General features: G+C 43.7%; 1 protein-coding gene across 1 annotated transcript in view; it reads left to right on the top strand.

Annotated features, from left to right (window-relative positions):
• The window catches only part of LOC101062627 (protocadherin-16-like), a 52,162-nt gene extending 27,244 nt beyond the window's left edge, over window positions 1-24,918 (top strand). The window contains exons 3-21 of the mRNA XM_011608693.2: window positions 9,726-9,914; window positions 10,427-10,658; window positions 10,815-11,051; window positions 11,339-12,367; window positions 12,617-12,804; window positions 12,878-12,974; window positions 13,244-13,401; window positions 14,326-15,166; window positions 17,070-17,309; window positions 17,798-17,923; window positions 18,001-18,210; window positions 18,285-19,151; window positions 19,224-19,337; window positions 19,431-19,642; window positions 19,825-19,976; window positions 20,058-20,188; window positions 20,361-20,647; window positions 20,733-20,874; window positions 20,957-24,918. Coding sequence (XP_011606995.2) covers window positions 9,726-9,914; window positions 10,427-10,658; window positions 10,815-11,051; window positions 11,339-12,367; window positions 12,617-12,804; window positions 12,878-12,974; window positions 13,244-13,401; window positions 14,326-15,166; window positions 17,070-17,309; window positions 17,798-17,923; window positions 18,001-18,210; window positions 18,285-19,151; window positions 19,224-19,337; window positions 19,431-19,642; window positions 19,825-19,976; window positions 20,058-20,188; window positions 20,361-20,647; window positions 20,733-20,874; window positions 20,957-23,538 — 8,034 coding nt within the window. The 3' untranslated portion in view covers window positions 23,539-24,918. The remainder of the gene's footprint in view (window positions 1-9,725; window positions 9,915-10,426; window positions 10,659-10,814; window positions 11,052-11,338; window positions 12,368-12,616; window positions 12,805-12,877; window positions 12,975-13,243; window positions 13,402-14,325; window positions 15,167-17,069; window positions 17,310-17,797; window positions 17,924-18,000; window positions 18,211-18,284; window positions 19,152-19,223; window positions 19,338-19,430; window positions 19,643-19,824; window positions 19,977-20,057; window positions 20,189-20,360; window positions 20,648-20,732; window positions 20,875-20,956) is intronic.
• The last annotated feature ends 659 nt before the right edge of the window (window positions 24,919-25,577 follow it).

The following is a 25,577-nucleotide window of genomic DNA, read 5'->3' as shown; positions in this document are numbered from 1 at the left end:
GCCAGCATTAATTTATTCGGTCAGAAGTTGAGGAAGAACATCTGGCATGATTTAAGCTTTAATGAAAAAGAAGTGATAAAGATGCTGTCATCAGCAGACCGCTTTATTTATTTGTTTGTTTATTTATTTGTTTTTATCAGTTCTAGGTGGTGTGACCGTAACCACAACCCCAATTCTCATGAGGACGTTATTAATCCGTTCAGGACTGGCACATTTTTATTGGTCTTAGAATAAAAACCGCAACTTTACGGAGCACAGAAAACAACTGAAAGCTGTGTTTTATGAAGCTCCGAATGCAGCCTGGAGATGATAGCAGAACTGTTCCATAACACAGCAAGGCACTCGATGAAATGTTGTGTCTTGGCTTCACTCTTTTGTTAATAAATGGGTTTCTCTTCGTGGCGTATTTGAAGATAATTTGCTGCTCTGAGATGCCCTATAATATAATACCTCAGATCATCAGAGCAGTCTTTAATTACAAACTCGAAAGAACATTAGAAGTTGGAAAAATGCAAGAGTCCTGTGGGGGAATTTTGAGGCCAATTTATCTGTGATTTATATCACGTTCTCTTGTTTTCCTGTGAAGAACTCCACATGTGTGCTTCAGTTATTGATGAAGCTTCCAGATCCTGATTTGATGATTTAGTTTTTTTTTTCTTCTCTTATTTGGGGTGAACTTACTAACACTTTTCACAAAGTCGCCTGACGGCAATCACTCGCATAGCTGCACTAGCAATGAACAACAAACACAGACTGTCCAGATCACCCTCACTTAAACAAAAAGCTACCTGTTCGGACCCCCGAGGGACAAGTGTGTGAGGTGGGTTTGAGGTGTGAGCGGCATCACGAGGAATCCCCTGCACCATCCTCGGCTTTTGTATAACTCCAAACTGTTTTTATTGTTCAAATAGATGTTTCGTTGTAACGCGTGCGTGTTTCTTCTTCAGGGGTCTGCGTGAGTGTAATCGTGTGGATGACATGTTTACTGTGGAAGTCCCTTTTGGTCTGAGAAACAACTGAAGTGCTCAGTGACTACCTTATGTATACTCAGAAGGAATTGTTTGAAATGAATCACATGAAGGAGGGGACTGGACATGTATACAAGATAAAATATAATTACTCTATCGCCCAAATATTTTGGAGAGAACTAAATAAATACCCCAATGAGGAAATGAAACCCACCTATTTTTTGGGAGGCTCGTGTGCAGAAGAATGCCAGTGAATCAGTGGGAACATCTGAGATGGTAAACATTCAAATATTGCCCCCCCACCAAAAAAAGAGAAAGGAAACAGTTCCAACGTAACGGCGCGTTCGGTTGTGGAAACACGGCAAAATCTGCCTCATAGTTTCCAGCAGCTTTCAAACCCAGATAAAAAGGTGCAGTCGTGACGCCGTGGCGGCGATTCGATCCATCTCGGCGTGACGTTGTTTTATGTGAAGAGCAGCTGTTGTTTGTTGTTGGCAGGGAACCGTTTGGAAAGTTACAGGACGCATCACATGTGTTCGCGTGCACTCGTCTGTCAATCTGTGCGCCGTTCCCTTTCCTGCCCGGGATGAATCTCTGTTGACTCGTAATTATGTGACTCGGTGAAACAAAGGAATGAGATCCAAACAGACACTCGGCTCTCTGGAGGATTTCCACTGCCAGAATGTGTTGTCATTATATGTCCAATCCACATCTGAGGCAGAGACGACTTCCTTCAGGACCGAGCTTACAGTTAAACAGACTCCAGTGGAGAAGCGGTGCGCCAGAGCCTTTGCACGGTCTGACTTCATTCTTTTGTAATGTTTATCAGTCGGTGACAAACTCTGTTTATATGTGATTCCACGAGGTTTTTGTGACCTCAGTGCCCCAACTCAACAAGATACCCCCCCCCCAACCCCCAATTTTTCATCTCTGGACACGGGAGGCAAAAGTTGGACACCATTGGAAGTTGTAAGTTTCTCCGACTGTGTGTAGCCGTTTTTCAATGCCCTCGTCTGCAGCAGCTCATTAAACAGCATTATCAGTTTACTTGTTGATGATGTACAAAATGATTTTTCAAATGTGGCCTTTTAGAATAGAATAACACAGTGCTGATTACTATGATTTCATGTGTTGCCTAATAAACAGCTTTTTTCCTTATTACTGAAGACATCTGATCGTTTTCCTTTTGTTAGCCGCTCTTTAGCCACTTTATTAGACAGCCACTCAAAAGAGGATGTCGTTTCTCTTTAGCAAAGAGTCCCTGTATTTTTTAACGTTGACTATGTAAACCGATCTTTTCATTCTTTTCACTTCTCCTCCCGGTTTACAGGGAAACTTCTATTCTTGTTGAAGAAAGGATATTCGAGCTGACAGATCCTTTCATCCGTCAAGAATAATAAAGGAAAATGTTGATGTAACATGGCAGCGGAATTATAGATAAGGCACTAAATTGTATCCAAAGGCATGTCACAACAGGAAGATCTGTCAGGTTCCTCATTATTGGACAGCTGCTGTTTAGGGTGAGAAAATGAAGGACTAATCCAAACCGTCACTCAGTGGAGCCACAGCCTGATGCGTTCATAGGGAATGTAAGCACTGTAACGATGATCTATTGATTTATTTATCTTTTAAATCACTGATGTAAGTGGCTCTGACAGGCTGTTTCAACACCAGCTCTTCCGTACAGTCGCTGAAACCATAAACTTTGGAGATAATATATGACAGTGAAATGGGATGGCATCAGCATGCGAATACTCCTCATACTGAGAGGTTTAATCAGGAAACGTCAAGTCTGCGCCAGCTCACAAATTGGATCGAGCCAGGTTTGTTTTGCAGGTTGTGAATATTTATTTCTTTTTTTTAATTGGAAGACCGCTTCATTAGAATGTTATGCTGCTGTAAACCTGCTTTGCACAAGGACATGAGGACAAACGCCATGAACAATCAAATATCTGGATCTCTATTTGGAGCTCTGGGAACCAGGGTCTAGCCTGGCTCTGCAACCACATGTGTACTTTATTTACGCACGCCATGCTCAGTGGGCATTCTCCCACCCACTGCATGCAGCTGTAGTACTGGCCTAGCCCACATCAGTGCTCCTGCACCCCCACATGCTTTGAATGGTTCATATTAGCTCCCCTCCCACTTACCCAAACCCTGGGATCCACCGCCTGGCTTTCCTCAGCAGGCCAGAGCCGAGCACAGCCATTGGATGGTTGTGAAAGAAAGGACTTGCTGAAACAGAGCTGTGATAGAGCCTGACAGGTCTGGCTCCACCAGTATTTGATGTGAGATTAGCTTCCTTGGAGGAAGACTTCTGAGAGTGTAGCTCCTAAGCAAGCTTCAAACTTCAGTTCACCACTTCCAGCGGATGTTGTGTGGGTTTGATTGGCTCTTTAATGGCTTCAGTACTTACGTTAGTGGGCGTGCGGAGGTTATTTATTGTAACCCATTGAGTTACTGTTTATCTTAGCCTTTATGAATGGCATTTCTTTAATCGGAAGAAAAGGCTTGAAGTAAAAAGGCACACTTCCTGAATTGCTGTTCCCAGGACCCTTTACATTGTTTTGCATTTTCATGTGAGATTTTGTTCTAAGTGATGCTTTTTATTTTCATCCCTTTTCAAAACCGCATAACAGCTACAAATCAAATCCTCCCAGTTAGCCTGTTGGACTCGAGTGTCATATCGAACACTGACTGGGTTAGTCCACATCAGGGGGCTTTTAAAATCACCTTAAAGCTATTTCCAAGGTGCTGCATTCCACTTTGGTGACTTAAATCTTTAGCAGCTGTATAGGAATATCCAACTTCAGTAGGCGTTCAGTTATCAATATGGAAGTAATTTGTAATTAATCGACCTCTACATCTCATATGAAAACAGAAATGGCAATCTGTCCCTGCTCCTGAATGCACCTTCTCTCCATTCAGGTCTCCTTTCCTTTCCACGATATGTCTCCTCACAGCTCATTTTGCCTCTCTGAAAGCCCCCTCTCCTTAAATGGTTTGATGGCTAATCACTTCCAGATGTAAGATGGAGATGAAAGACAGACGCTTCAGTTTGAGAGTAAAAAGGAAAAAAAAAGGTCTAATGAAAGTTTAAAAAAAAAAAAAGACCAGTATTTAAGTTCCAACAAGTTTGTGACATCTTGAAAATTGCGGACTACAAAGAGGGACTGTTGTGAGAGAAAATGTGTTTTTTTTTTCCTCTCTTGGAACTCTTTGAGGCAGGTCTGACATGTTTATGTTAAACATAAGAGTTATGAGTTGTGTTGATTCTGTCAGTCTCACTGATGGTGTGCCTGGTTAATGGAGGTCGATGAGGACAAAAATGTTATAAAGAAGCCTAGACTGGGTCTGCTCATCTCGGGTTGGAAACTTCAACCCCAAGTCGTAAGGTTTCATACTTTTCTTGACACAGATGTCTGCTGACCAAAGTCAAACCTCTCGCTTTGGTTTCACCCTTGTTGAAATGTATAAAACCCTGTTCTGTTGCAGAAAGAAATATTTCCAGTAGGAAAATAGTACACGGTGTGTTTAGGTTGCCCATTATATCTCGTTGCATTCATCAACATACGGACCGTGCTGAGTCTGTCAGATGTTTTGACTAACCGTTTTTTTTTTCCAGCCGTGCAGTAGTTATGTTGAGTGATGTGTGAAACGAAAGGAAGGAGACAGAAACCTTATCCTGTAGCGTGTCTGCACTCTTAGCACCGAGCGTTGTTATACGTCTGTGTACTACACCACCTCCCCTCTCTTCCTCTGCCAGATATGTGGACCTTACAGCGCGCTAACCTGCCGCCATTAATACGGGTGCTGCGCAGAGACAGATGATAAGCTGCAGCTCCTGGAAAAATTGTTGATTTAGAAATGAATACCTACTAGTCTCTTTGTGTCAGATTGTACCCGGGGCAGTCCTGGGAAAGAAAAAACAGCCCAATAGCTCTGACCTTTGAGGGTCATAATCTTGGCAATCTGTTTTTTTTCTGCTATAGATGTGTTCAAAGGCAGATGACAGCTACAGTATTTATGCTAGCATACTTGCTGTGAAATATTATCTGTTGTCATGTTTATTCTTCAGTCCATCTGCAATAGATCATTTCAGTATTCGTATATGGCTCTATAGGTTGAAACCATTAACCCTACAAGGACAGTTGTTTCTCTTGTACAGTCAAGATTCAGCGAGGGATGATTTGACTGGCACATGCATGCATGTTTTTGGAAAAATTCGGCGCGATTAAGACGGTGACCAATCCTGACAGTTATAAGGCGTTCCACGGGGATACCTCAACTCTGCAAATGTATTTTAATGGACATCTGGAGGAGTTTGTTCGCGTGAAGTCATGCCGGGATACTGCAGGAGGCTTTGTGGATTTGACTTGCTAATAACGAATACATGTCTGCATAACAATGTCAATTTAACCTAAAGCACCTTGACAGGAAAATCGTTACAAAGACTAAATGTTTATTCTGATGAAATGTGTTACAGTCGGGGTGTTGTGTTTATTTTGGGGTAGTTTCAAAGAAAAATCTATGTAGATTGCAGGATAGATTGTATAGATGGGCTTTTTTTATATTAGCAACATTTTAAAAGCAGATTGTTAGTAGTAAATGGATGTAAATATAAAATCTTCCTCAAAGCAATAGTATAAAATCAATCATATGTGCAAGACATTGGACCACAAGTATTGATATAACCTTCAGTATATATTTACTGTATATTTCTGTAGGCACCGAATGGCCCCTGTAAAATCCATTCACACATGCTTTTTGATACGAGCTTAATGTGCTGTGAGCTGAATCACTGAATAGTCTTTCCATGACCTCCGTCCTCCCTCGCAGCACTTGTCACCAAGAGATCTCAAAATCAGACACACACAGTGCCAATAAGTAGACTGGATTGGCCTTCACATACATTTAAACGCCCAAAGTACGTTTTCATTGTGCTTCGACTGAATTTCATTACCATTCCTACATATGCTGGCTGACGCTCTGAACATAGATTTGCAATACAGGCAACATTTGGACCTTTCCATGGACAACGGGGCTGGAGACAAAGAGCTTATGGTTTTTATTGACTCTATGTATCGTGTAGCATACATTAGGAAAAGTAGACAACAGTATCAGTTTAATTTAGGGTTTGGTTGGTCGGAAGAACAAAGTAAGGCCTCTGGGATGATTTTCAACTTTTTTTTTTCAGTTCCTTTGAAATTTCATTATCTTATATCGCACTTATGCAGAGTAGCCAGACATCTCTGGCCGCTTTGACGGTATTAAATGTCACAATTTCATAAACCTTACATATGTCTAAAACTATGCAGCGAAGATTTCAGCCCTTTTGTCTCCTGAGTAACCACCAAAATCTTTCACACATGGTTGGTTCGAATCCAAACAACACTCTGTGTGGCAAATGTTTCGGGGTTTTTTTCTTCATCAACAGTGTGTGGGCTCCTTCCTTCCATTTGGCTGGTGCGGATTTTTTTTTTCGCCTGGATCTTTAGTGTGGTGGTGGACATGTCACAAATTATGCCTATCTGCTACTTTTGTGAAAGGAAGGGGGTAAGAAGCCCTCAGGCCGTCTCTCCACCTCTTTCTCCTCATTTGTGCTCTGCTTAGAAGTGATGCCAAGACAATAGGGGGAGAGGAGTGTGCGCGGCTTAACACCAGCTGTGAAAACTCAAAACAACTCTCAGTCCAGTTTTCTGCAAGATCCCATACTGAGCCTCCGCTTTCATATGTGCCTTCGCCGACTAATGACTTTATTCCACTTAGCCAGTTTAACAAATGTGCATGTTTGGACGTAATACGCTAAATTCTGCTACGATTTTTCTGTTTTTGATTGGTTTGGTCTTGTTCATCGACCGTAAAGAACAGTTTGATTGCCTTTTTGGGTTATTCAATAGTCTCCAAAATGTTGTTCAGGGTCTCCTTTCCCACGAGAGTGCTCTGTCATCAGAGAGAGGGAGATTGACAGATGTAGTCCAGTATTTTCTGCTTCATACGTGACTCCTTTCTTGTGGCGAATACAAAAATATTTTGTTGTAATCACACCGTAGAATGGGCTTGATCTCTGTTTTGCTCTGCAGGCATCAGAAGAGGATGATGAGTAAGAACTGTTTCCCCCAGCGTTTGCACATTCGTGTCTTCGCTTGTGCACTTAAGGAACACAAAGAAGGCCGTTTACACGCACTTTCTGATTGATGTGTGCGATAATTTCCTCGTCGGCAAACATTTTTCTGGGTTTACGCGCACCTATTTGGATTGGCTGGGTTTACTGAGGAAGATGCAAGACAGATTTGTTTGACTGGGCACAAACATGAGGAGCAGGACGAAAAGCTGCGTTTCTTCTTGGGCATCTCACTCTTTGTTGGCCTCTTTGGCTTAGATTCTCCATCATTCGCAGGTTATCACATGATTTTTTCCCCTGCATGCCCCAACAAGGTCACACAAATCCACATGTTTTCACTTGGTCCAGAGATATTTATGATACTAGGACAGAAGGAAACAGTCATATAGTTATAGCATAAATGTCACTGTAAAGGAAAATTTGCTCTAAAAATAGAAAGCACCAAATTTTGGGCTTCTTAATTTCCAAACTTGGCTGCCTTTCAGACAAGAGAGTCTGAATACAATCTCAGCCAGAACATTTTGCCGCATTTAAAAGCCTCAGGGTCATTGCTCAATTGGAACGCCTTACACGTAAATATATGAAGACATGAGGTTTTCTCCCAAGAAGACTGTTCTCTTGATTAGAACGTCAATCAGAAAGTTTCTCCTTGTAGGCGTTTGGATTCTATCGGGGAAAAAAACCCACAATGTGCTCCGAGCATCTACCGTCCCCCTGCTTGTTTTACAAAGGAGTTGGCCAAATGTTGCTCCCCCCACATTGATAGAACAGCTCATTCCATCCTCCACTCTTGCATATGGACAGAATACCGTTGGCTGTTTCCTCTGCATTTATTGCATCTTTTCAACTTCTCGCCTGAGATGTTCTGTTTATAATATCAATACCAATGTTTCATAGTGAAACGTGAAGGGAATCGACAGAAAACTTTTTCTAAATCGACATTTAAAATTGATTTTACACACAAGTACAAGTTTAAGCTTTTCCCTCTTTCATGCTTGTAGGCACATTTACCCAGTCCTAATTCTTTCAGACTTAATGGCTTCAGGCTTGGGTAATAGTCTAATTCATTTTTAATTGTCCCACATGTCCTTCATTTGAGTGGCTGGTAAATTATGCACTATTGGAAAATAAGGACACTGTTTTGCTGCTTTTAAATTAGAAATGAAAGTGTAATTAAAACAGCAGTCACTGCTTATTCAAAATTAATCCAACTACTTCTGGTGGTAATCAACCTCTGGTTATTACATTTATTAAAAACTCTTTTTCTTTTTTAAACAAATAACTGTGGCCAAATTGAAAACAACATGCACTCCCCATGCGCCTGTCAGGAAAAGGTCAGTTTCAAAAAGGAAAATATTTTCCAGATCACCTGCAAAAGTTTGGTAGCTTTTTCTCTTTGGCTGCCAAAACGAGCCTTCACCTTTTCCTCCACACGGCACTTGATAAATAAATAAAGCTGCAGAGCTGCTACGAATACCTGATCTTTCTTCAGAATTAGAGAATATTACAGAAAGCATCGCTATGTGTTAAAAGATGAAGTGGCTTTCTTGTATTGCCTTTGGTTTCTCCTTTCCTCATGTGGTTTATTATTCTTCTCCTTGGATCGGGTCCCTGCCAGCTTTACAACTCCCTGACTCCTACACACCGCTCACCCTCTGTCAGGCGTCACAGTCCAGAATGTGGGGCATGTTCATCTCTTTGCCATCTGCTCAGGAAAGAACTGAAGTTTAAAAAGCTGCACCAACACCTTCATCACCTCAAATGAAATCTCCTAATTTCCATCTGCCCACACTCCTACGCATCTCATCCATTAAAAAACAAACAAACAAATGAATGAAGGAATAAGCACGGAGATGTTTTCTTTGGCAGTGTTCTCTGTCTCTGTGGAAGCTCCCTGCTGCACCTCAATCGTTGAGCTTCCCCTTTGTTCCAATTAGTTTTTTCCGAAAAAGATCTATTTCAAAAAGATGGACGGAGAATTCTAATCAACATGTGTGGCTTAACCCTAAACTGTGATTCAGAGCCAAACACTTGTAAACAATTATATATAGCTGCGACTCAGGGGCCCGATCTGATTGGTTTTGGGAGATCTTGCAGTAATTGAGTTGGCTCCCCAGCTCATGGCTTATGAGGTCCTTTTATAGCTCCCACAGTTGCAACCCTCTATAGATGTGCTGCATTATTAAAACCAGACGCCAAGTAGGACTTTATATTAAGGGTCTAAAGCGACGCAACGAAGCGTCTGTTGGTGGTATCCCCGCCATTCAGGTCACGGTCCTTTGTAGAGAGACGCTTTCCTTTTCCTTTTGGAGGCCCTTTTCTCTGCTGGCAGCCCTCCAAAGGTCTGCAGAAGCCATCCTCCATTGACCCACCCTCCTTCAGAGCCCCCTTTCACCAAAAATCCTCTTTGGCTCCTACAGAAATAACCAAAGAAAGTTTCAAAAGACACCAGGCTACTACCCATTAAGTTTTAGCCTTGTCAATTGCCCCCCGTTCTTCTATGCCTCTGATGACAGTTGCTTAAGGGTTATGGAAAAACTGGCGACTGACATACATTCGCTCCACTTTAATGCACTTTTCATGGTCAAAATTGGAATGTTTAAGTGATATCTTTTTTTTTTTCTTTCTTCTAGGTGACCGCAAGAGATGCAGATGGAGGATCATTTGGCTCCATTAGCTACTCCCTCAGTTCTGGCATCAAAAGTGCTTCTCCGTCACAGTTCACCATTGGCAAGGAGACAGGCCAGATCTGCACTACTGCCGTACTCGACAGGGATCACGGGCCAGCCAGCTTTGACTTTACTGTTACTGCCGTGGATGGGGTGAGTTTTCATATTTTGAAATACGGCTTATATAAATTCATTGAGTCAGAGCAATACTATAAACAGTGCTTTTTCATACGGGAAGCAAAGACATGGCCAACTGTGCAGGAAAAACACTTTGATTTGCGCAGCCAAGTAGGAAATAAAAACCTTAAGTGACAAGTTTACTCCAAAGCTAGCATATTCTGTTACCAAATAACCAAATAAGACTTTCAGCAATGAAAATGCATCCCTCTGTCATTAGTGTGACCCTGTCTGGAGAAATAGACCTGCAGTATGTTTTCCACAAAGTTTTTCATGGTGCCACGGTGTCTTATCCTCCAGTGGTCTCGAGAAATTTCTGTTAGTAACAATAAGTCAGTACTAATGGGGACACTTTATAAGCTCTGTTAAAGGTATATTTAAACTGGTTTAAACTGGCTTTAAACCATTAATATGACCTAAAACCTTCTTTTGGGTATGTTTTAATGCATATGAAAGTGTAACAGAGTCTCTCTTTGTTTCCCTGCCAGGGTGGATTGAGCTCGGTAGCCTATGTGAAGGTAGATGTGGTTGACATTAATGATAACAGACCTACCTTTTACCCGGTCAACTACGCTGTTAGTCTGAGCACGCAGAGCGCCCCTGGGACATCTGTTGTCAGAGTGATGGCCTATGACCCCGACTCGGGCGAGAATGGCAGAATTACATACAAAACAGCACCTGGAGGGGCCTCTCCTTACTTTACGCTCAACAAAGACACAGGTTGGCATGACTACTTTTACAGTCCTCACACACACTGATTGATTTTTTCCTCCCTTGACAGTCTCACCCATTCTATAACAATATTTTCTTGCTTGATTTATAAGGAGTAACCAAAAAACGCCTCTTTGAAACGTGCCTGTGGTTTTGAATTTGCAGGTGTGATCTCCCTGTCTCGGTCCGTCTTTGGGAAGGCCAATTCGGTTATTCCGATGGTAATCTCTGCCCAGGATGGTGGTGGTCTGGTTTCCCTCACCAATGCCAGAGTCAACATCAGCGTGGTGGCAGGCCTGGTGGCGCCACCTGTGTTCGAACACGCTCACTACTACTTCTCCATAGCTGAGGATGTGCTGAGGGGAACGGTTGTAGGCATCATCCAGGCCAGTGTGAAGACAGGTGTGATGCTGACTTTGTTCTCATTTGCTCACACAGTTTATGGGCGCACCGTTCATGACACACACATTTCTTTCCTGTTCCCTGCCAACAATAGGCACTGAGCCAGCATACACACAGAATGCTCAAATAACATCAATCACAAATTCCATTTTCCGACTTTGTTTATGTATTCACGTTACAGATGACAAATGACATCTTGGAGTACACAGTTGCTTAAGTGCTGCTGGTCTGGCCTCCTGGGCTATAGTGACAGGCTTCTGTTCTTTGTCATCTTCCTATGTTTTCAGACTCCTCTCGGGATATCTCCTACACCATCAGTTCTGGGGACCCTGTGGGATACATTACAGTGGATCCTGACACAGGGGCCCTTAGAACCAGTCTGCCCCTGGATCATGAAGCCCAGTCATCTCTTGATTTGGAAGTGCAGGCCCGCAGCGGTAACCCTCCAGCCTTTGGCCAGACCCGTGTCCACATTAGCATCACAGACATCAACGATAACCCACCTGTGTTTTCACCTTCACCCTATGAGTCCCTATTGCTTCCAGAGCATACGGAAATGGGAACTGTGGTATATCGGGTCCAAGCTGAAGATCAAGACTCTGGAGCTAATGGCCAACTCTCTTTTGATCTTTTTTCTCCCAGTGGAACCCAGAGGACCTTTAGCATTGATCGTAGCAGTGGAGAGATCAGGTTGGTCGGGAGCCTCAACTATGAAAGTACTCCTCGTTATGACCTCCAAGTGATTGCTAAAGATAGTGGAGTACCTCAGCTCAGTGCTACCTTTGTACTTGTGGTTCATGTCCAAGCAGAAAATGATCACGGCCCTGTGTTCGATACCCTTACCTACCGTGTTGAGTTAAAAGAGGGGACGCCGATAAACAAACGTTTCCTCCAGGTCAGGGCTCTGAACAGAGAAACATCTGGTACAGGTCACTTTGGTCCCCTATCCTACCATCTCCGTCCAGATGGAGATGCGGCAGCCTTTGGTATCGCTTCCGACAGCGGCTGGCTGTTTGTGAAGAGCACCCTGGACAGGGAAGTCAAGGATATGTATCTTCTGACCGTGCTGGCCACCCAAGGTCACGGGCAGTTAAAGAAAACGGGCAGTGCTACAGTGCGGATATCAGTGACTGATGAGAACGACAACTCGCCGCGATTCACACAGGACAGGGTCTTTATGGCTGTCAAAGAAAACATGCCTGCAGGAAGCGGTTTTGGTCACGTGTCCGCCACAGATCGAGACAGCGGTCCCAATGGGCGCCTTAGCTACCGGTTCCTGCACCCTGACCGCCATTTCCAGATAAACTCCCACACAGGTTAGTATAACTGCATATTTTCTGCAGCCCTTGTAATTGTATTATTAATAGATAGTTTAACTCTTGAATAAATTATTAAGTTGAAGAACTCTGCAATATGAAAATAAACCATGAGAACTATGAGAAAGATTTTTGGGTCTGTGAAGTGGATAAATCACTAAAAAGCAACCTTCATTCAGTCTTCAGTCAAATCATCTGTTTTCATCAGTCCTCTGGAGTTGATTAATCTTCTTTTGTTCATCTCTCTAGGTGAAATTAATACAAAGACGGTTCTGGACAGAGAGCAGCAGTCGAGTTACCAACTAATAGTGTTGGTTCAAGATGGAGGTTCTCCACCCCGCAGCGCCACGGGCACCGCCTTCATCACCGTCCTTGACGACAATGACAATGACCCAGCGTTTACACACAGCCCGTCTGGCAAAAACCTCATTTTGCAGGTGACAACCTAAACCAGACAAAAAAAAATGTTATTGCTATTTTTGTTGACTTGTATTATTGTTTTCTGCCTAGGTGACAGAAAGTCAGGCTTCTGGGGTTTTACTGGGCACGCTGCAAGCCAAAGACCCAGATGAAGGAGAGAATGGCACTGTATTCTATAGTTTGACAGGTATATTACACCAAGACAAGATAACCATGTTTCTATGGAAAATAAGTTCTGAAAGAGCTGATTCATGCTGTATAAAGCAGATTGTGAAAGGGATCATTAGCTTTTTTTAAATGATTGTTTTCTATTAATAAAATAGTTAATTTTAGGCCTTATGCTAGTTTAAAAGTTTGTGTCCAAGATCCCAGCGTGAATTGAAATCCATGATTTAACTCTGTAAATGATTTAATTTGCTTAACAAAGTATCAAGTGCATGTTTTCCTCTTACCAAGGTCCCAGAGCCGACCGTTTTTCTCTGAACCCAAACTCCGGAGAGCTGCATTCAGCTTCCGCTCTCAGCCACTCAGACCGTGCTGAGTACTCGCTGATGGTGACAGCGACTGACAGAGGACAACCTTCGCGCAGCACCTCCTGCTCCCTCACCGTTCAGGTCAGACATTCACTGGAGCCCATCCAGCACAAACACCCTTACCACTCACCTATTTAATATCAAAGAATAGGCTCAGTGCTGAGAGGATTCATGTCTCTGGGCCCCTCAGACTAACTGCAGACATATCAGCCTCACTTCTGACAAGCTTCCCTCCCATCCCCTCCCTTTTCTTCCCCTGTGAGTTTTCAAATGGGAAATTTCTATCTCAAATGGAAAAGTGGGTCTGAATCAAATACTCCCAGCTGCCTCGTGATGAGGGCCAGCTGCAGACTGCTCTGATCAAGGTCATACTCAATGACTTCAACACTTTTTTTTAATACAGTGGACTTTGTTGACATGATTGGCAGAGATGCACACACACACGTAAATCACGCCATTAAAGGTAATTCAGTATTGACTAAATTAGAGAGTACCTAAGATCTGAACTCAAAACAGCTCTTTTTAGGAACAGATTTTTCCATTTTCTCATTTCCGAAAAAAAACCAAAAAAACAGAAAGACCTTAATGATTGGTTAATTGGGTTAAATGTTGTTGTTCTTACCCACTGAGATATTGCTGTAATTTCCTTTCTACAACCAGTAATGATGCGGCGAACTGGACCGATTTATTTTCAGAACACATATTTTCCGTCAGATCCGGGAAGAAAAAATTTACATTTGCCTGCTTACTTGGTTCTGTTCCTCCCTTCAAAGCTCTTCCAACATATGAACACAATGCTTAAAGGGTTTTATAGAAATCTTGTACAATGTGTAATCTGCAGTGCTGTTATTGTACAGAGCAGAAAAGTGGTAACAGAACAGTTCTGTCTGAGTGCATTTGTGTTCACTGTCCATGAATATTTTCTTTTATCCATCAAAACTTTCATAAGATATTGTCTTAAAAATCCACAATCCATTCAAATATTCCATTGCTTCCTCATTTTAGGTTCTCAGCATTAACAGGCCTCCTTCTAGTTCCCATTCGATAACTTTCAATTCGGTGGAGGAGACTGCACCCGGGTCAGTAATCGGCTCAGTTCGCCACCACGAGGGAGAAACCTCTAAAGACGGGGAGGTGACCTACACGGTGATAGGTGGTACAGACAGTGATGGAACGTTTGTTGTCGACCGCCTGACGGGAGACGTATTCCTGGCACGTCCCCTGGACTATGAACAACACAGCCACTACACCCTCCAGATTGAGGTAGACGACCTCTCCCAAGCCACACCGAGCAGCACTTTGGTTCACCTGGACATTAATGTCGAGGACAGTAATGACCACGCCCCCCAATTCTCCGAGGATCCCATCACTATTGTCATATCTGAGAGCACGGAGCCCGACTCGTCTGTCTATACATTTCAGGCCGTGGACAAAGATGGCAGCGAACCCAACAGTCAGTTAACGTACTCGATTCTACACCAGTGGCCAAACACACATGGACTCCTATCCCTGGACTCTTCCACTGGAGTTCTCTCTATTGCGCACGAGCTGGATCACGAGGTCACCCCCAGCCTGTTACTGGTTGTGAAGGCAACAGACTCGGCCCATGATGCCAGTCAGAGGCGTTGGGGTTCTGTCACTGCGAGGGTATACATAACCGACGAGAACGACAATCCTCCGGTGTTCCGCTCACCTGCCAGCGTTAGTGTCATGGAGGACCAGCCAGTTGGCTTCGTGACCCTGTATGTAATGGCCACTGATGCAGACGAAGGGGAAAATGGCAGAGTGACCTATAGGATCCAGTCAGGCAACACTGGAGGAAAATTCAGCCTTAATCCCAATACTGGTAAGTCTAAAGGTGCTGTTGTAACTCTACTTGTTCTTCTACACACTAAAATATTCTACTTGGTCTTGCATAATATGAACACTTCTTTGCATTTTTTTGAAAGCTTTTATGTAAGTTTCTATGTTTCTATTTTAAGAACATGTTGTGTACTAATTATTTTCTATATTAGAACGATGCCAGAGTTCTTTCTAAGCATTTGCAGCTAATCTAAATTTAAATTTACGTGCACGTGAACTCATCCCCCCAGACCTTTCCTCTCACACAAGCTCTCGTACAGTGAAACACTGCTTATATCTAAGCACAAGACGCTTGCTTCACCTTTCATGACTTATGTCTCCTCATTGGAGGCTAGACAGTCAGAGCAGTGTGCCAGAAAAATAGTACGCACGCAAACACAACCGCACACAAACATACACAAAGCCTATAATCTGTTATTGTGGAACTCTTCCCATGAAAGACCAAAGAACCTCCTGCCTGGGCTTCTGGGAACCATTAGAGCTGGGATCAGTTACATGTGTTTGAGCGTACGCGCGAGTGTGTTTGTGCGCGTAACAGTAAGAGTGCGTCTGCGTTTGCACGAGACTGTCACTTAGTCGGGGCTGACCTCGGGCCATTTCGTCCTGTGGGCTTTGTTGTGGTGTGTAAGACACGTGTCAAAGTTAACTCCGCCTTCCCCCTCGAGTCCTCCAACTGAAAGCCCTCTGCAGCAGCTCAGGGATGGAAACATTCAGGATCTGTCATGCATGTCACTTCTGCTTTAAACCAGTACGGGCGCTCACCTTGAAGTCTTTTCATGCATCGTGGTTATTTTTGAGAACGATGACAGAGGTGATCCTCTGCACACCTGGTTTGCTTCTGTATTGAAGATGGTGATGGCAGAGCTATGACCATCTCTGCATGCTTGGTTTTCATTACTCTGGCACTGCAGTTACCACAGTAGAGACGGCTCTGGCCAAGTGGAGGTCGTTAATTTCACTTTGGGAGCAAAGGCAGTAAATACACAATTGATCTAGGGCATTAGACAACACCATGAAAGGACTAACGTGGCATTTTAGAAATGTCTCATTTATATAGCACAACAAAGTGTGTTTGGTTGTCCGAGCAACGCCAGCAAACCTCACACTACAGTCCAAAGTGTTGGCGCCACAAACAGCTTACGTACATACTTACAATGCTGGAATTGAAAATATTCAAAGCTTCCCCTTTCCCAGTCCCTTTTTTTTCTACTCACATGTTATCAGTGGACAGGGATACAGGAGGATCACAGTCAAGTCAAATTTGCTGAAAAATATTCAAGCCTGTAATTCCTGCAAGATTATAGGTTTAGGGGCAAATTATCCCAATCCCAACAAGATAAAAAAGGGAAAAAACATGCTAAAACTAAAGGTTTAAACTAAAACTGGTTTAGGACTCTTTTTTTTTTTACATTTTAAAGCAGTGAAATTGAAATTACATTGCCGCTTGCTGTCCTGTTTTTGGTTCAGATAATGAAAAGGCAGGGTTGTCTCGTAATTTCTGCAGAGCACGGCAGGCTTGACCCTTGCATGCATAGACTGTGTTTACTGCTTGTTTTGTGATGGCTTCTGCATTTTCCATTGGAAAAAGGAAAAAAACCCAAAAAACTTGTAAACTGTGGCCAGATTGTAGGTCTTTACAACACTGGTGGTGGTGGTGGTAGCGCTCAGGTAGGTAACACTGTTTGTTTGTGGAGGAGATTTGCTTTCATTTGTCTCTCACACTCCAACTTCACAATTTAAATACATTGTTTAACTGCACAGTGGAAAGTGCCATTTTATACTGCAATTGTGTGTTACGGCCTCTCTGAAAGAGGATGTAATAAAACACAGGCACACACACAGGAAATCTCTCCTCACATCAAACCTCTGACTCCTTTCTTCGACAGGCTCTCTGTCTATTTTCAAACCTCTGGATCGCGAGGACCAGGACATCTTTAACCTAACAATAATCGCTGAGGATCATGGGATACCCCAGCGGTCATCTACCCAGCTGCTGTGTGTCCACGTGATTGATGTGAACGACGAGGTGCCCTGGTTTGAGGAGACCCAATATGAAGCCCAGATCTCTGAGAACCGACCTTCGGGAACTGAAGTGCTAACAGTATCTGCCTCTGATCTGGACCAAGGTGAGACTGTGTTTGTGTCTGCGCGTGTGAGTGCGTATATCCATGTGGCCAGAGACGTAATGGAAATGATTCTGTTTTAACAATTCCATGTGATGTTTTTCAGCCTTGGTGTGCTGTGTGTATGGCTGAGTGTGTATTTGGATTACATTAACAGTTGGTTTTAATTGAACACAGTTGGAAGGGATGTGTACAGAAAGTTTGCATTCCCCCTGGCTTAGTCAGAAGCACATAAAACAGAAGGATTATAAACTTTCCTTCCAAAAACAATCAGTGAAGCTTGCCCGGCTCCATTCTGATATCATGCAATCTGGTATTGAGAGCACAGTCTCCTCTCAAACATGCCTGACTACGACATAAGAGCAGAACAGGTCATTTGTCTATAAAGATCCAATTAAATTCTGCACTTTGTTGAAATGTTGCAGCCAAATAAAGGAGACCATCACTTAATAGAATGAGAGTTAATGAACATTGTGTCTATTGTTCTTTAGGACCCAATGGACAGGTGACATATGGCGGCATCGCAGAGAAGGATTTCAATATAAACCCAGTTACAGGTGTAATAACAACCACAAAGTCACTGGATCGGGAGCTGCAGGAGTATTACACTGTCACAGGTTAGATTCTAAAGCATCACAAATAAAAGTACCTCAGAAATTCAAAAAGTGTCACCTGTTTTTTTTTCTCCCCACAGTTTATGCAAAAGATGGAGGACTCCCCCCTAATTACGCCAAAGCTACAGTGAGAATCAGAGTGCTTGATGAGAATGACAATGCCCCCGTCTTTGGGCGTCTCTATTACAACATTGAGGTTCCAGAAAACCTGGATGCAATGCCTCTGTTTACCCTGAGGGCCAATGACCAAGACACAGGAGAAAGTGCCATCATAAACTACAAAATTTCAGGTGATTTTGACATTCTTTGACATTCGGTGAATTAACAACATGACAGTTAGAACTTACAGTTCTTCCTCTTGCAGCTGGAGATTTAGCTGGAGATTTCCACTTGGACAGAATGTCGGGGGTGTTGTCCACTTCCAGACCTCTAGATAGGGAGATGAGAACTGGATATACGTTAACGATTACAGCGCAGGACCAGGGCCACCCTGCCCTCAGCAGCATTGCTACAGTGGAGGTGACTATTCTGGACATCAACGATCACAGCCCACAGTTTGAGAGCAGCGCCTACACTGCAGACATTCCTGAAGATATTCCTATTGGCTCGCATGTTCTCGATGTGAAAGCAACAGATCTGGATGAAGGCCCCAACAGCCGCGTTCTCTACTTTATGAGCAGTAGCTCACACAGTATGTTCATCATTGACCAGGACACAGGAAGCATTATCACAACCGCACCTCTAGACAGAGAGAAAATTGCCTCTTACACCTTTAAAGTGTGTGCCACAGACTCCTCCCCTTTAAACCCTCTAAACTCCACCACTGAGGTGACAATCGCTGTCCAGGATGTGAATGACAACGCTCCCTTCTTCATTCAAGACCCACTCATTGTGAATGTCTCCGTCAGCAGTGCGTCCAGTCGTCGAGTGCTGGCCACCATGAGAGCAGAGGACAAAGACTTTGGGGCCAATGGCTCCGTGTTTTATCGTTTTGCAAACCCCGTGAGGGGTTTTACCATCAACTCTCTAACAGGAGATATCCAAGTTACAGAGAAGCTGCAAACTTTGTCCCAAAGCCAGAGGACTTTAATAGTTCAGGCAATGGACCAAGGCAACCCGGCTCAGTCCTCTCTGGGGGTTGTCATCATTTACCTTAGGGAACAGATCTACAGAGGCATCCGCTTCTCCAGGACAACACGAGATGTTGCTCTGCAGGAGAACGCTTCCAAAGGTTTGATGATATTAAACATTTTCCCTGTGAAATATGTAACTGCATATTAATATTTTTGTTTTCATCTCACAGGCACAGTGGTCACACAGACTCAGGCTCGGTACCCTGATGGTTCTCAAACTGGTATCAGTTACAGTATTTTCAGTGGAAATAGATTGCAATCTTTTGGAATAAATACCATTACTGGTGAGTTCAGCAAGATGGCATTATTCCCTCCATAGTGGTGTTTTGAAAACCTCTTTTAACCTCCTTTCTTTTCATCTAATTTCTGTCAATAAGGTGACATCTGGGTGCAGAAATCTGAAGGGCTCGACTTTGAGGAGACTCCGAAACTCCGCCTTGTGGTGAAAGCCGAATCGGCGTCCTCCAGCTCGTACATGGCTGTTAATTTAATCCTGCAGGATGTCAACGACAACTTGCCACGCTTTCAACTCCAAAATTATGTAGCCTACATTAGAGAGGCACAGGGTTATGATTTTCCCATTATCCAGGTACAGTAGTCGCCTCCACACACACTTAAGTGATCAAAAATATGTATGAAACTGAACCCCTGTGTAAGACAATTGGTCCAGATTTTACACCATAATCTAATTTTTGCCATAAAGATAAGATTTGCCGGTTAACTTTCCATTTCCCAATTGTTAAACTGTGTGTTGTCGCATATTTGCTGCAGGTTGCTGCAGTTGACCTGGATCAAGGACAAAATGGTCAGGTGATCTATTCTCTCAGGTCATCGTCCATGAGCGGCTTGTTTAAGATTGACCCACTGACTGGCAGCATCACCACCGCTGCCATCATGGATAGAGAGATCTGGACAGAAACCAAGTGAGTCATTTCGTTCATCCAGTCGCCACAGAATTGCATGGGAGTAAAGACACGGGCACTTATATATATGTTTGCACTCAGGCTTGTTGTCACAGCAACAGACAGGGGAACCCCACGACTGGCTGGCTCTGCGACCCTCACTGTCATTGTTACTGACCTCAATGACAACAGCCCAATGATTCCCCTCCCTCAAGAGATTCATGTGCCGGAGAGTAAGTCAGATTTACAATTAACGCGCATCACTCGGGGTGGCTGGAGAGTAAACTATAATAATCCTTTCCCAAATTTCCATGTATATTTGGCCAATGCACTCAAAAAGTCCTCATAAAGATACATGCTGTTGTTGTACTCGGCTTAATTTATCCTACTGGTCTGCACATACAGATACTCTGATAGGCACAGTTATCACCCAGGTGACAGGGAATGATGTGGACTCAGGCCCAGCCCTCTTCTACACATTAACCTTGGATATGAATAGCCGAGACATGTTCGGGATCCATCGTTATGGAGGAGGCGTGTCGCTGACAGGCCCTCTGGACTATGAAGAACGGACATGGTACACTGTGACTGTCAGCACATCTGACTCGAAGCATCACAGCGAGGCAAACCTCACCGTGCTGGTGGATGATGTGAATGACAATGCACCCACCTTCACTCAAGACGTGTATCAGGTACGGCTGCTTTTACAGCCTCGGGTGATTAGCATGATTGTCAGCTCAGTGCATGACTATATCTGTCCTGTGTGTCTGACATTAGGTGACTGTATCAGAGCACCTCCCAGCAGGCAGTGCAGTCATCACAGTCACGGCTACAGACCGTGACTCTGGGGACAATGGCAAAATTACCTACAGGGTGATGTCCTCGACTAAAGGCATCTTTTACATCGACCCAAGCAATGGTAAAGTCATTTTCTGGCTTTTGTCAAAATTCTGTATTGTGAACGCTGAGTTTATGTCCTGTGTCTTTTGTTAACCTCACAGGTACTCTGTTCGCCAATCAGAGAACGGCGTTTGATTCTGAGAATCCATCCATCCTCGTGGTCATTGAGGCCCAGGACCAGGGCACTCCATCCCTTTCATCCATCGCCACCGTCCACGTGCATGTGACCGATGTCAACGACAACGCCCCCATCTTCCACCAGTTGGAATACCGAGCCAGTTTGTCTGAAGATGACGTTCCTGGTTCAGCCATTTTGACCCTAGAAGCTGTGGATGGAGACGTAAACCGGGAAAACTGTGGTTTTGATTTTGCCATTGCCAGTGGCAATTCAGGGAACACCTTCCAGATTGAAAGCAGCGTGCGTTACTTGGAGGGCCATGGCTTCCAGACAGTCGGGAGCCTGATTCTGGTGGAGGAGTTGGACTATGAAGCAGTGGCAAGTTATAACTTAACTGTTGTAGTGTCGGACCGTGGAATCCCTCAGCGTAGCTCCAGCGTGCTGATCCTCATCAGCGTCCTGGACACCAATGACAACCCTCCAGCTTTCAGCCGTGCCGAGTACAGCGTAGTGTTGAGTGAGGGTGTGGCAGCAGGGACGGAGATTTTGCATCTGTCTGCCACGGATCCAGACTCCACTCCCAATGGAGAGGTTCAGTACTCCATCTGCTCCGGGGATGAGACTGAGCTTTTCCAAGTAGACCGGTGGACAGGAGCCTTGCGACTTCAGCGAGCTCTGGGCAGAGAGAGCCAATCAACTCATGTGCTGATTGTCCAGGCTACTGACGGCCAAGGCCAGTACGCTTTGGCTCCAGTGAGTATCGAAGTCAAAGACATCAACGATAACCGGCCCTTTTTCCCCCTCAAACTCTTAACAGCGAGCATCAGGGAGAATAAACCCCAGAATGCCTTAGTGACTGTATTGCACGCAGTTGACCACGACAAAGGCGTTTTTGGACAGTTAAAGTACTACATGTTAGACAAATCCAGTGATGGCAAAGAGACCTTCTTCATCAACCAAACTTCAGGGGAGGTTCGGACTCGCTGTAGTTTTGATTTTGAGAAACTCAACTCCTTCTCTTTTGTAGCTGTTGCCATGGATGCCGGCAACTATTCTGCCACTGTAACAGTACAGGTTTACGTAACAGGGGAGGATGAATATGATCCAGTTTTCACCTCCTCTGACTTTTCATTCAAAGTGCCTGAAGGAGCCAAGAAAGGTCAGATAATCGGCAAAGTACAAGCCCAGGACGAGGATGGAGGTGTGGATGGTATTGTCCTCTACTCTTTAGTACACGCGTCACCCTATTTTGAAGTCAACAGGTCTTCGGGAGCAATTTCCTTAAGAATGGACAGCCACAGTACACCCGGGAGTCGTTCTAAAAGAGAACTACGTCTTATGACATTGGACATCACAGCTCACAGCCCTCTGGAGACATCTCGCATAGCTGCAGCCAAAGTTATCGTCGATGTCACCCACACCTCCTTTGGTCTCACCACTGATATGAATACGCTGCTCATTAGTGTTGTTGCTGTTTCACTCGGGACCATCGTCATTCTCATAATGATAGCAGTGGCACTAATTTTTGTAAGATTGAGGCGCCACAAAAAGGAACAGCAAAAACACAGACAGGCACCAGTTTCAGACACGATGTTGCACAAGCTTGAAGAAACAAAACTAGCAGCTAATGAGATGATTTACCACCAGGCCCTTCCTGGATATGCAGCCGATCGGGGCAACAACGTGGGTCCGTACACTCGTGGAGGATCGCTGGATCCCTCCCACTCCAGTGGGCGTGGATCGGCAGAGGCAGCAGAGGACGATGAGATTAGAATGATTAATGAACACCCTCGGGTGTCAAGCATCTCCTCTTCCATGCAGGAGCGCATCTCTGCTCGAGGACCAGACTCTGGAATCCAGCAGGATGCAGATCAGCTATCAGATGTGTCCTGCGAACCTTCGATAGACTGGTTCAGAGGGAAGAAAATGGGCAGCATTAATGGTACGTTACTAGCTGGCCAGGTCCCTGTCTACAGGGACGAGGGGGGCGGATATGTGGGTGTTGGACGTGGACTTAGCATTACCCACCCAAAAGATTACACGTTCCCACAGGATGGGAAACCAGCTGTGGATGGTTCATTGACAGCCATCGTGGCCAGTGATGAAGAGCTGAGAGGAAGCTATAACTGGGACTATTTGCTAAACTGGTGTCCCCAGTTCCAGCCTTTAGCTAACGTTTTTACTGAAATAGCGCGTTTAAAGGACGAAACGGCTCCTCCTCATCCTCGCAGATCATTTCATCACAAACCAAAGCCCGAGTCAAGAATTGACCCTCCACCTCTCATCACATCTGTCGCTCACCCGGGGGCAAAAACTGTACCTCCAAAGCCCGCCGTGGGCAGGACATTCCCCCACTTGGGTTCTTTTCGACGATCTCCCCTCAGTTCAGATGGGTCCATCTCGTCAGTTGCTATGTCTCCAAGCTTTTCCCCGTCTCTCTCTCCCCTAGCAGCTCGCTCTCCTGCAGTCACACCTTTCAGTGTCTCGCAGGGTCCTTCTGCATCACTGATCAGCGCAACCGAGCACAATTTGGAACACATTGAGGAGGCAGAGCTGAGGATTTGAATGCTAACTTGCAGACTTGAAAATGAATCACTGCTACCCCAGACTCGTTTTTGTTGTTTGTCCACAGGGGCTGCAGACAGGAACCTGTTGAGGCTCTTGTTTGTTCTCAATCTCCAGGGATTGAGTTAAAACAGAGCTAAAGTCATGGTGCTTAAAGAGAAACTGGACAACATGAGTAAAATGGACTATTTCTTCTATGTTTGTGTGTGTGTGTGTGTGTGTGTGTTTGTGTGTGTGTGTGTGTGTGTGTGTGTAAGATGGAAAGAGAAATCCTTCTGATGATTTGTGTTAGTTTGCACATTCAAATGAAGATTCATCCACGTTGTCAATATTTTGTACAGAATCATGTCTATATTTTTATACTCTGGGTTTCAGAAACAAAAAGGCAACTCTGCCTAAACGTTGCATAAACCTCAGTATATATATATATATATATATATATATATATATATTTGTATATTTGATGCTTGTACTGTTTACATATTTGTACTGTATTTTGGTTTGATCTGGCAAATGTCGTGATTACAAAGCTCTCCAATTCATGCTTTTTGAATTTTTGTAAACAGTTACTGTAAATATTCATAGAGGCAGAGCCACCCATTCAGTACAAATGTGATGAGAAAACATACAAGAATCCAGAGGAAAAGGAAAACCATGTCATTTCTCACAGTCAGCCTTAGTGTTCCCATATTATATAGTTTATGAATATTTGTAAAAAATCAAATCAAATCATGTCATAGATATTTGAGCAGTTGGATATGGGGTAAATGTAAATTTATCAGCAACCTTATAATTCCAGAGAACTCTGACATTCCTCAGTTAAATCTGTCACAGTGAGGGAAAAAATCTGATCTAACCAATTTATAAACTCACCCATTTAATCTTGATTTATTGAACATTTAAGTACCTGTTTGAATATTTTTGGATGTTGTCCTTTATCTTTAATGTCTGAGACTTTAGACATAAAAAGGAAACTAATGTTTTAACCTTTACAAAACCTAATCTTGTGCTCCTCTATGCGTCATGTTTGCTTAAATCCCCACTCTTAGGTCACCAGTAACTTTTACTGGCAAGACGAATGTATTTAAGATTTAATTTATTACTTCTAAAACTAAAAGACTTGATGAATTGGGCTACAGGGATTTTTGTCTGACCGTGACCAAATGCTGTGTGAACACTCTTCTACCTGTTTGAGAGAATGAATGATCAGATCCTTGTTGTTTTATACAGAAGATGCTCCCCACTCACATTCCACGTTTGTCTAAGCTGTTTGTGTAAATTGTACCGTATGAGGAAAACCAAGTTGCTCTGAATTTTCATACGTATGCATAGAAATGTTTTGAGTAAAAAGTGCCTGATTAAAGTACTTACATGAGCAGATTCATGCCTCTGTCACGTCTCTCAGTGTGAGGACTGAATCACCGTACTTTCAGGGTGGCCTTTTTGTACGTGGAAGGCAGGATGCACCCCTTAATGAGTCTCCAGCTCCTTTCAGCATTTGGGGGTTCAGTACCTTGCTCAAGGGTATCTTGGCAGTGCTCTGAAGGGGTTCTGGTACCTCTCCCTGCTACCAGAACACTTTCCAAGGTTTGTCCACACTGGCGCTTGGGTTAAGAACCCTACGCTTCTCAGCCCAGCCCTCTAGGCTGAGCTACCAGCCTGGGCATGCTAGCTTTATTTTTGTAGTTTAACATATGAGATTGTGCTAGAAATTGATTAGATTTTAAAGTTACTAATTTGAAAGAAAAAAGACTAACTGATTGGAGCTTAAAAGAAAAGAAAAAGAAAAGAAGCTGTACGTCTAGATGCAGCTATATGAAAAAGAGAAAAAATGTGGAGCAGCAGAACCATAAAAAGGAAGATTTGAAGGGCAAATATGTTGCTAAAAAAATCCAGGAGAGACTAAAAAGACTAAAAGAAGAGGGATGGATAAGTTATGTTTTATTGCTGTTCTTTTATGTGTCTGGAATGTAAAACAGACAAATAGGCCTTTGTGTTTTATGGGTGCTGCTCCAATTCAAGTCAAGTGTTGGGCTGTA

Source organism: Takifugu rubripes, chromosome 11 (assembly GCF_901000725.2).
Source record: "Takifugu rubripes chromosome 11, fTakRub1.2, whole genome shotgun sequence".
NCBI lineage: Eukaryota > Metazoa > Chordata > Actinopteri > Tetraodontiformes > Tetraodontidae > Takifugu > Takifugu rubripes.
Note: the sequence above shows the minus strand (reverse complement) of the source record. Positions and strands in the feature narration are given on the sequence as shown.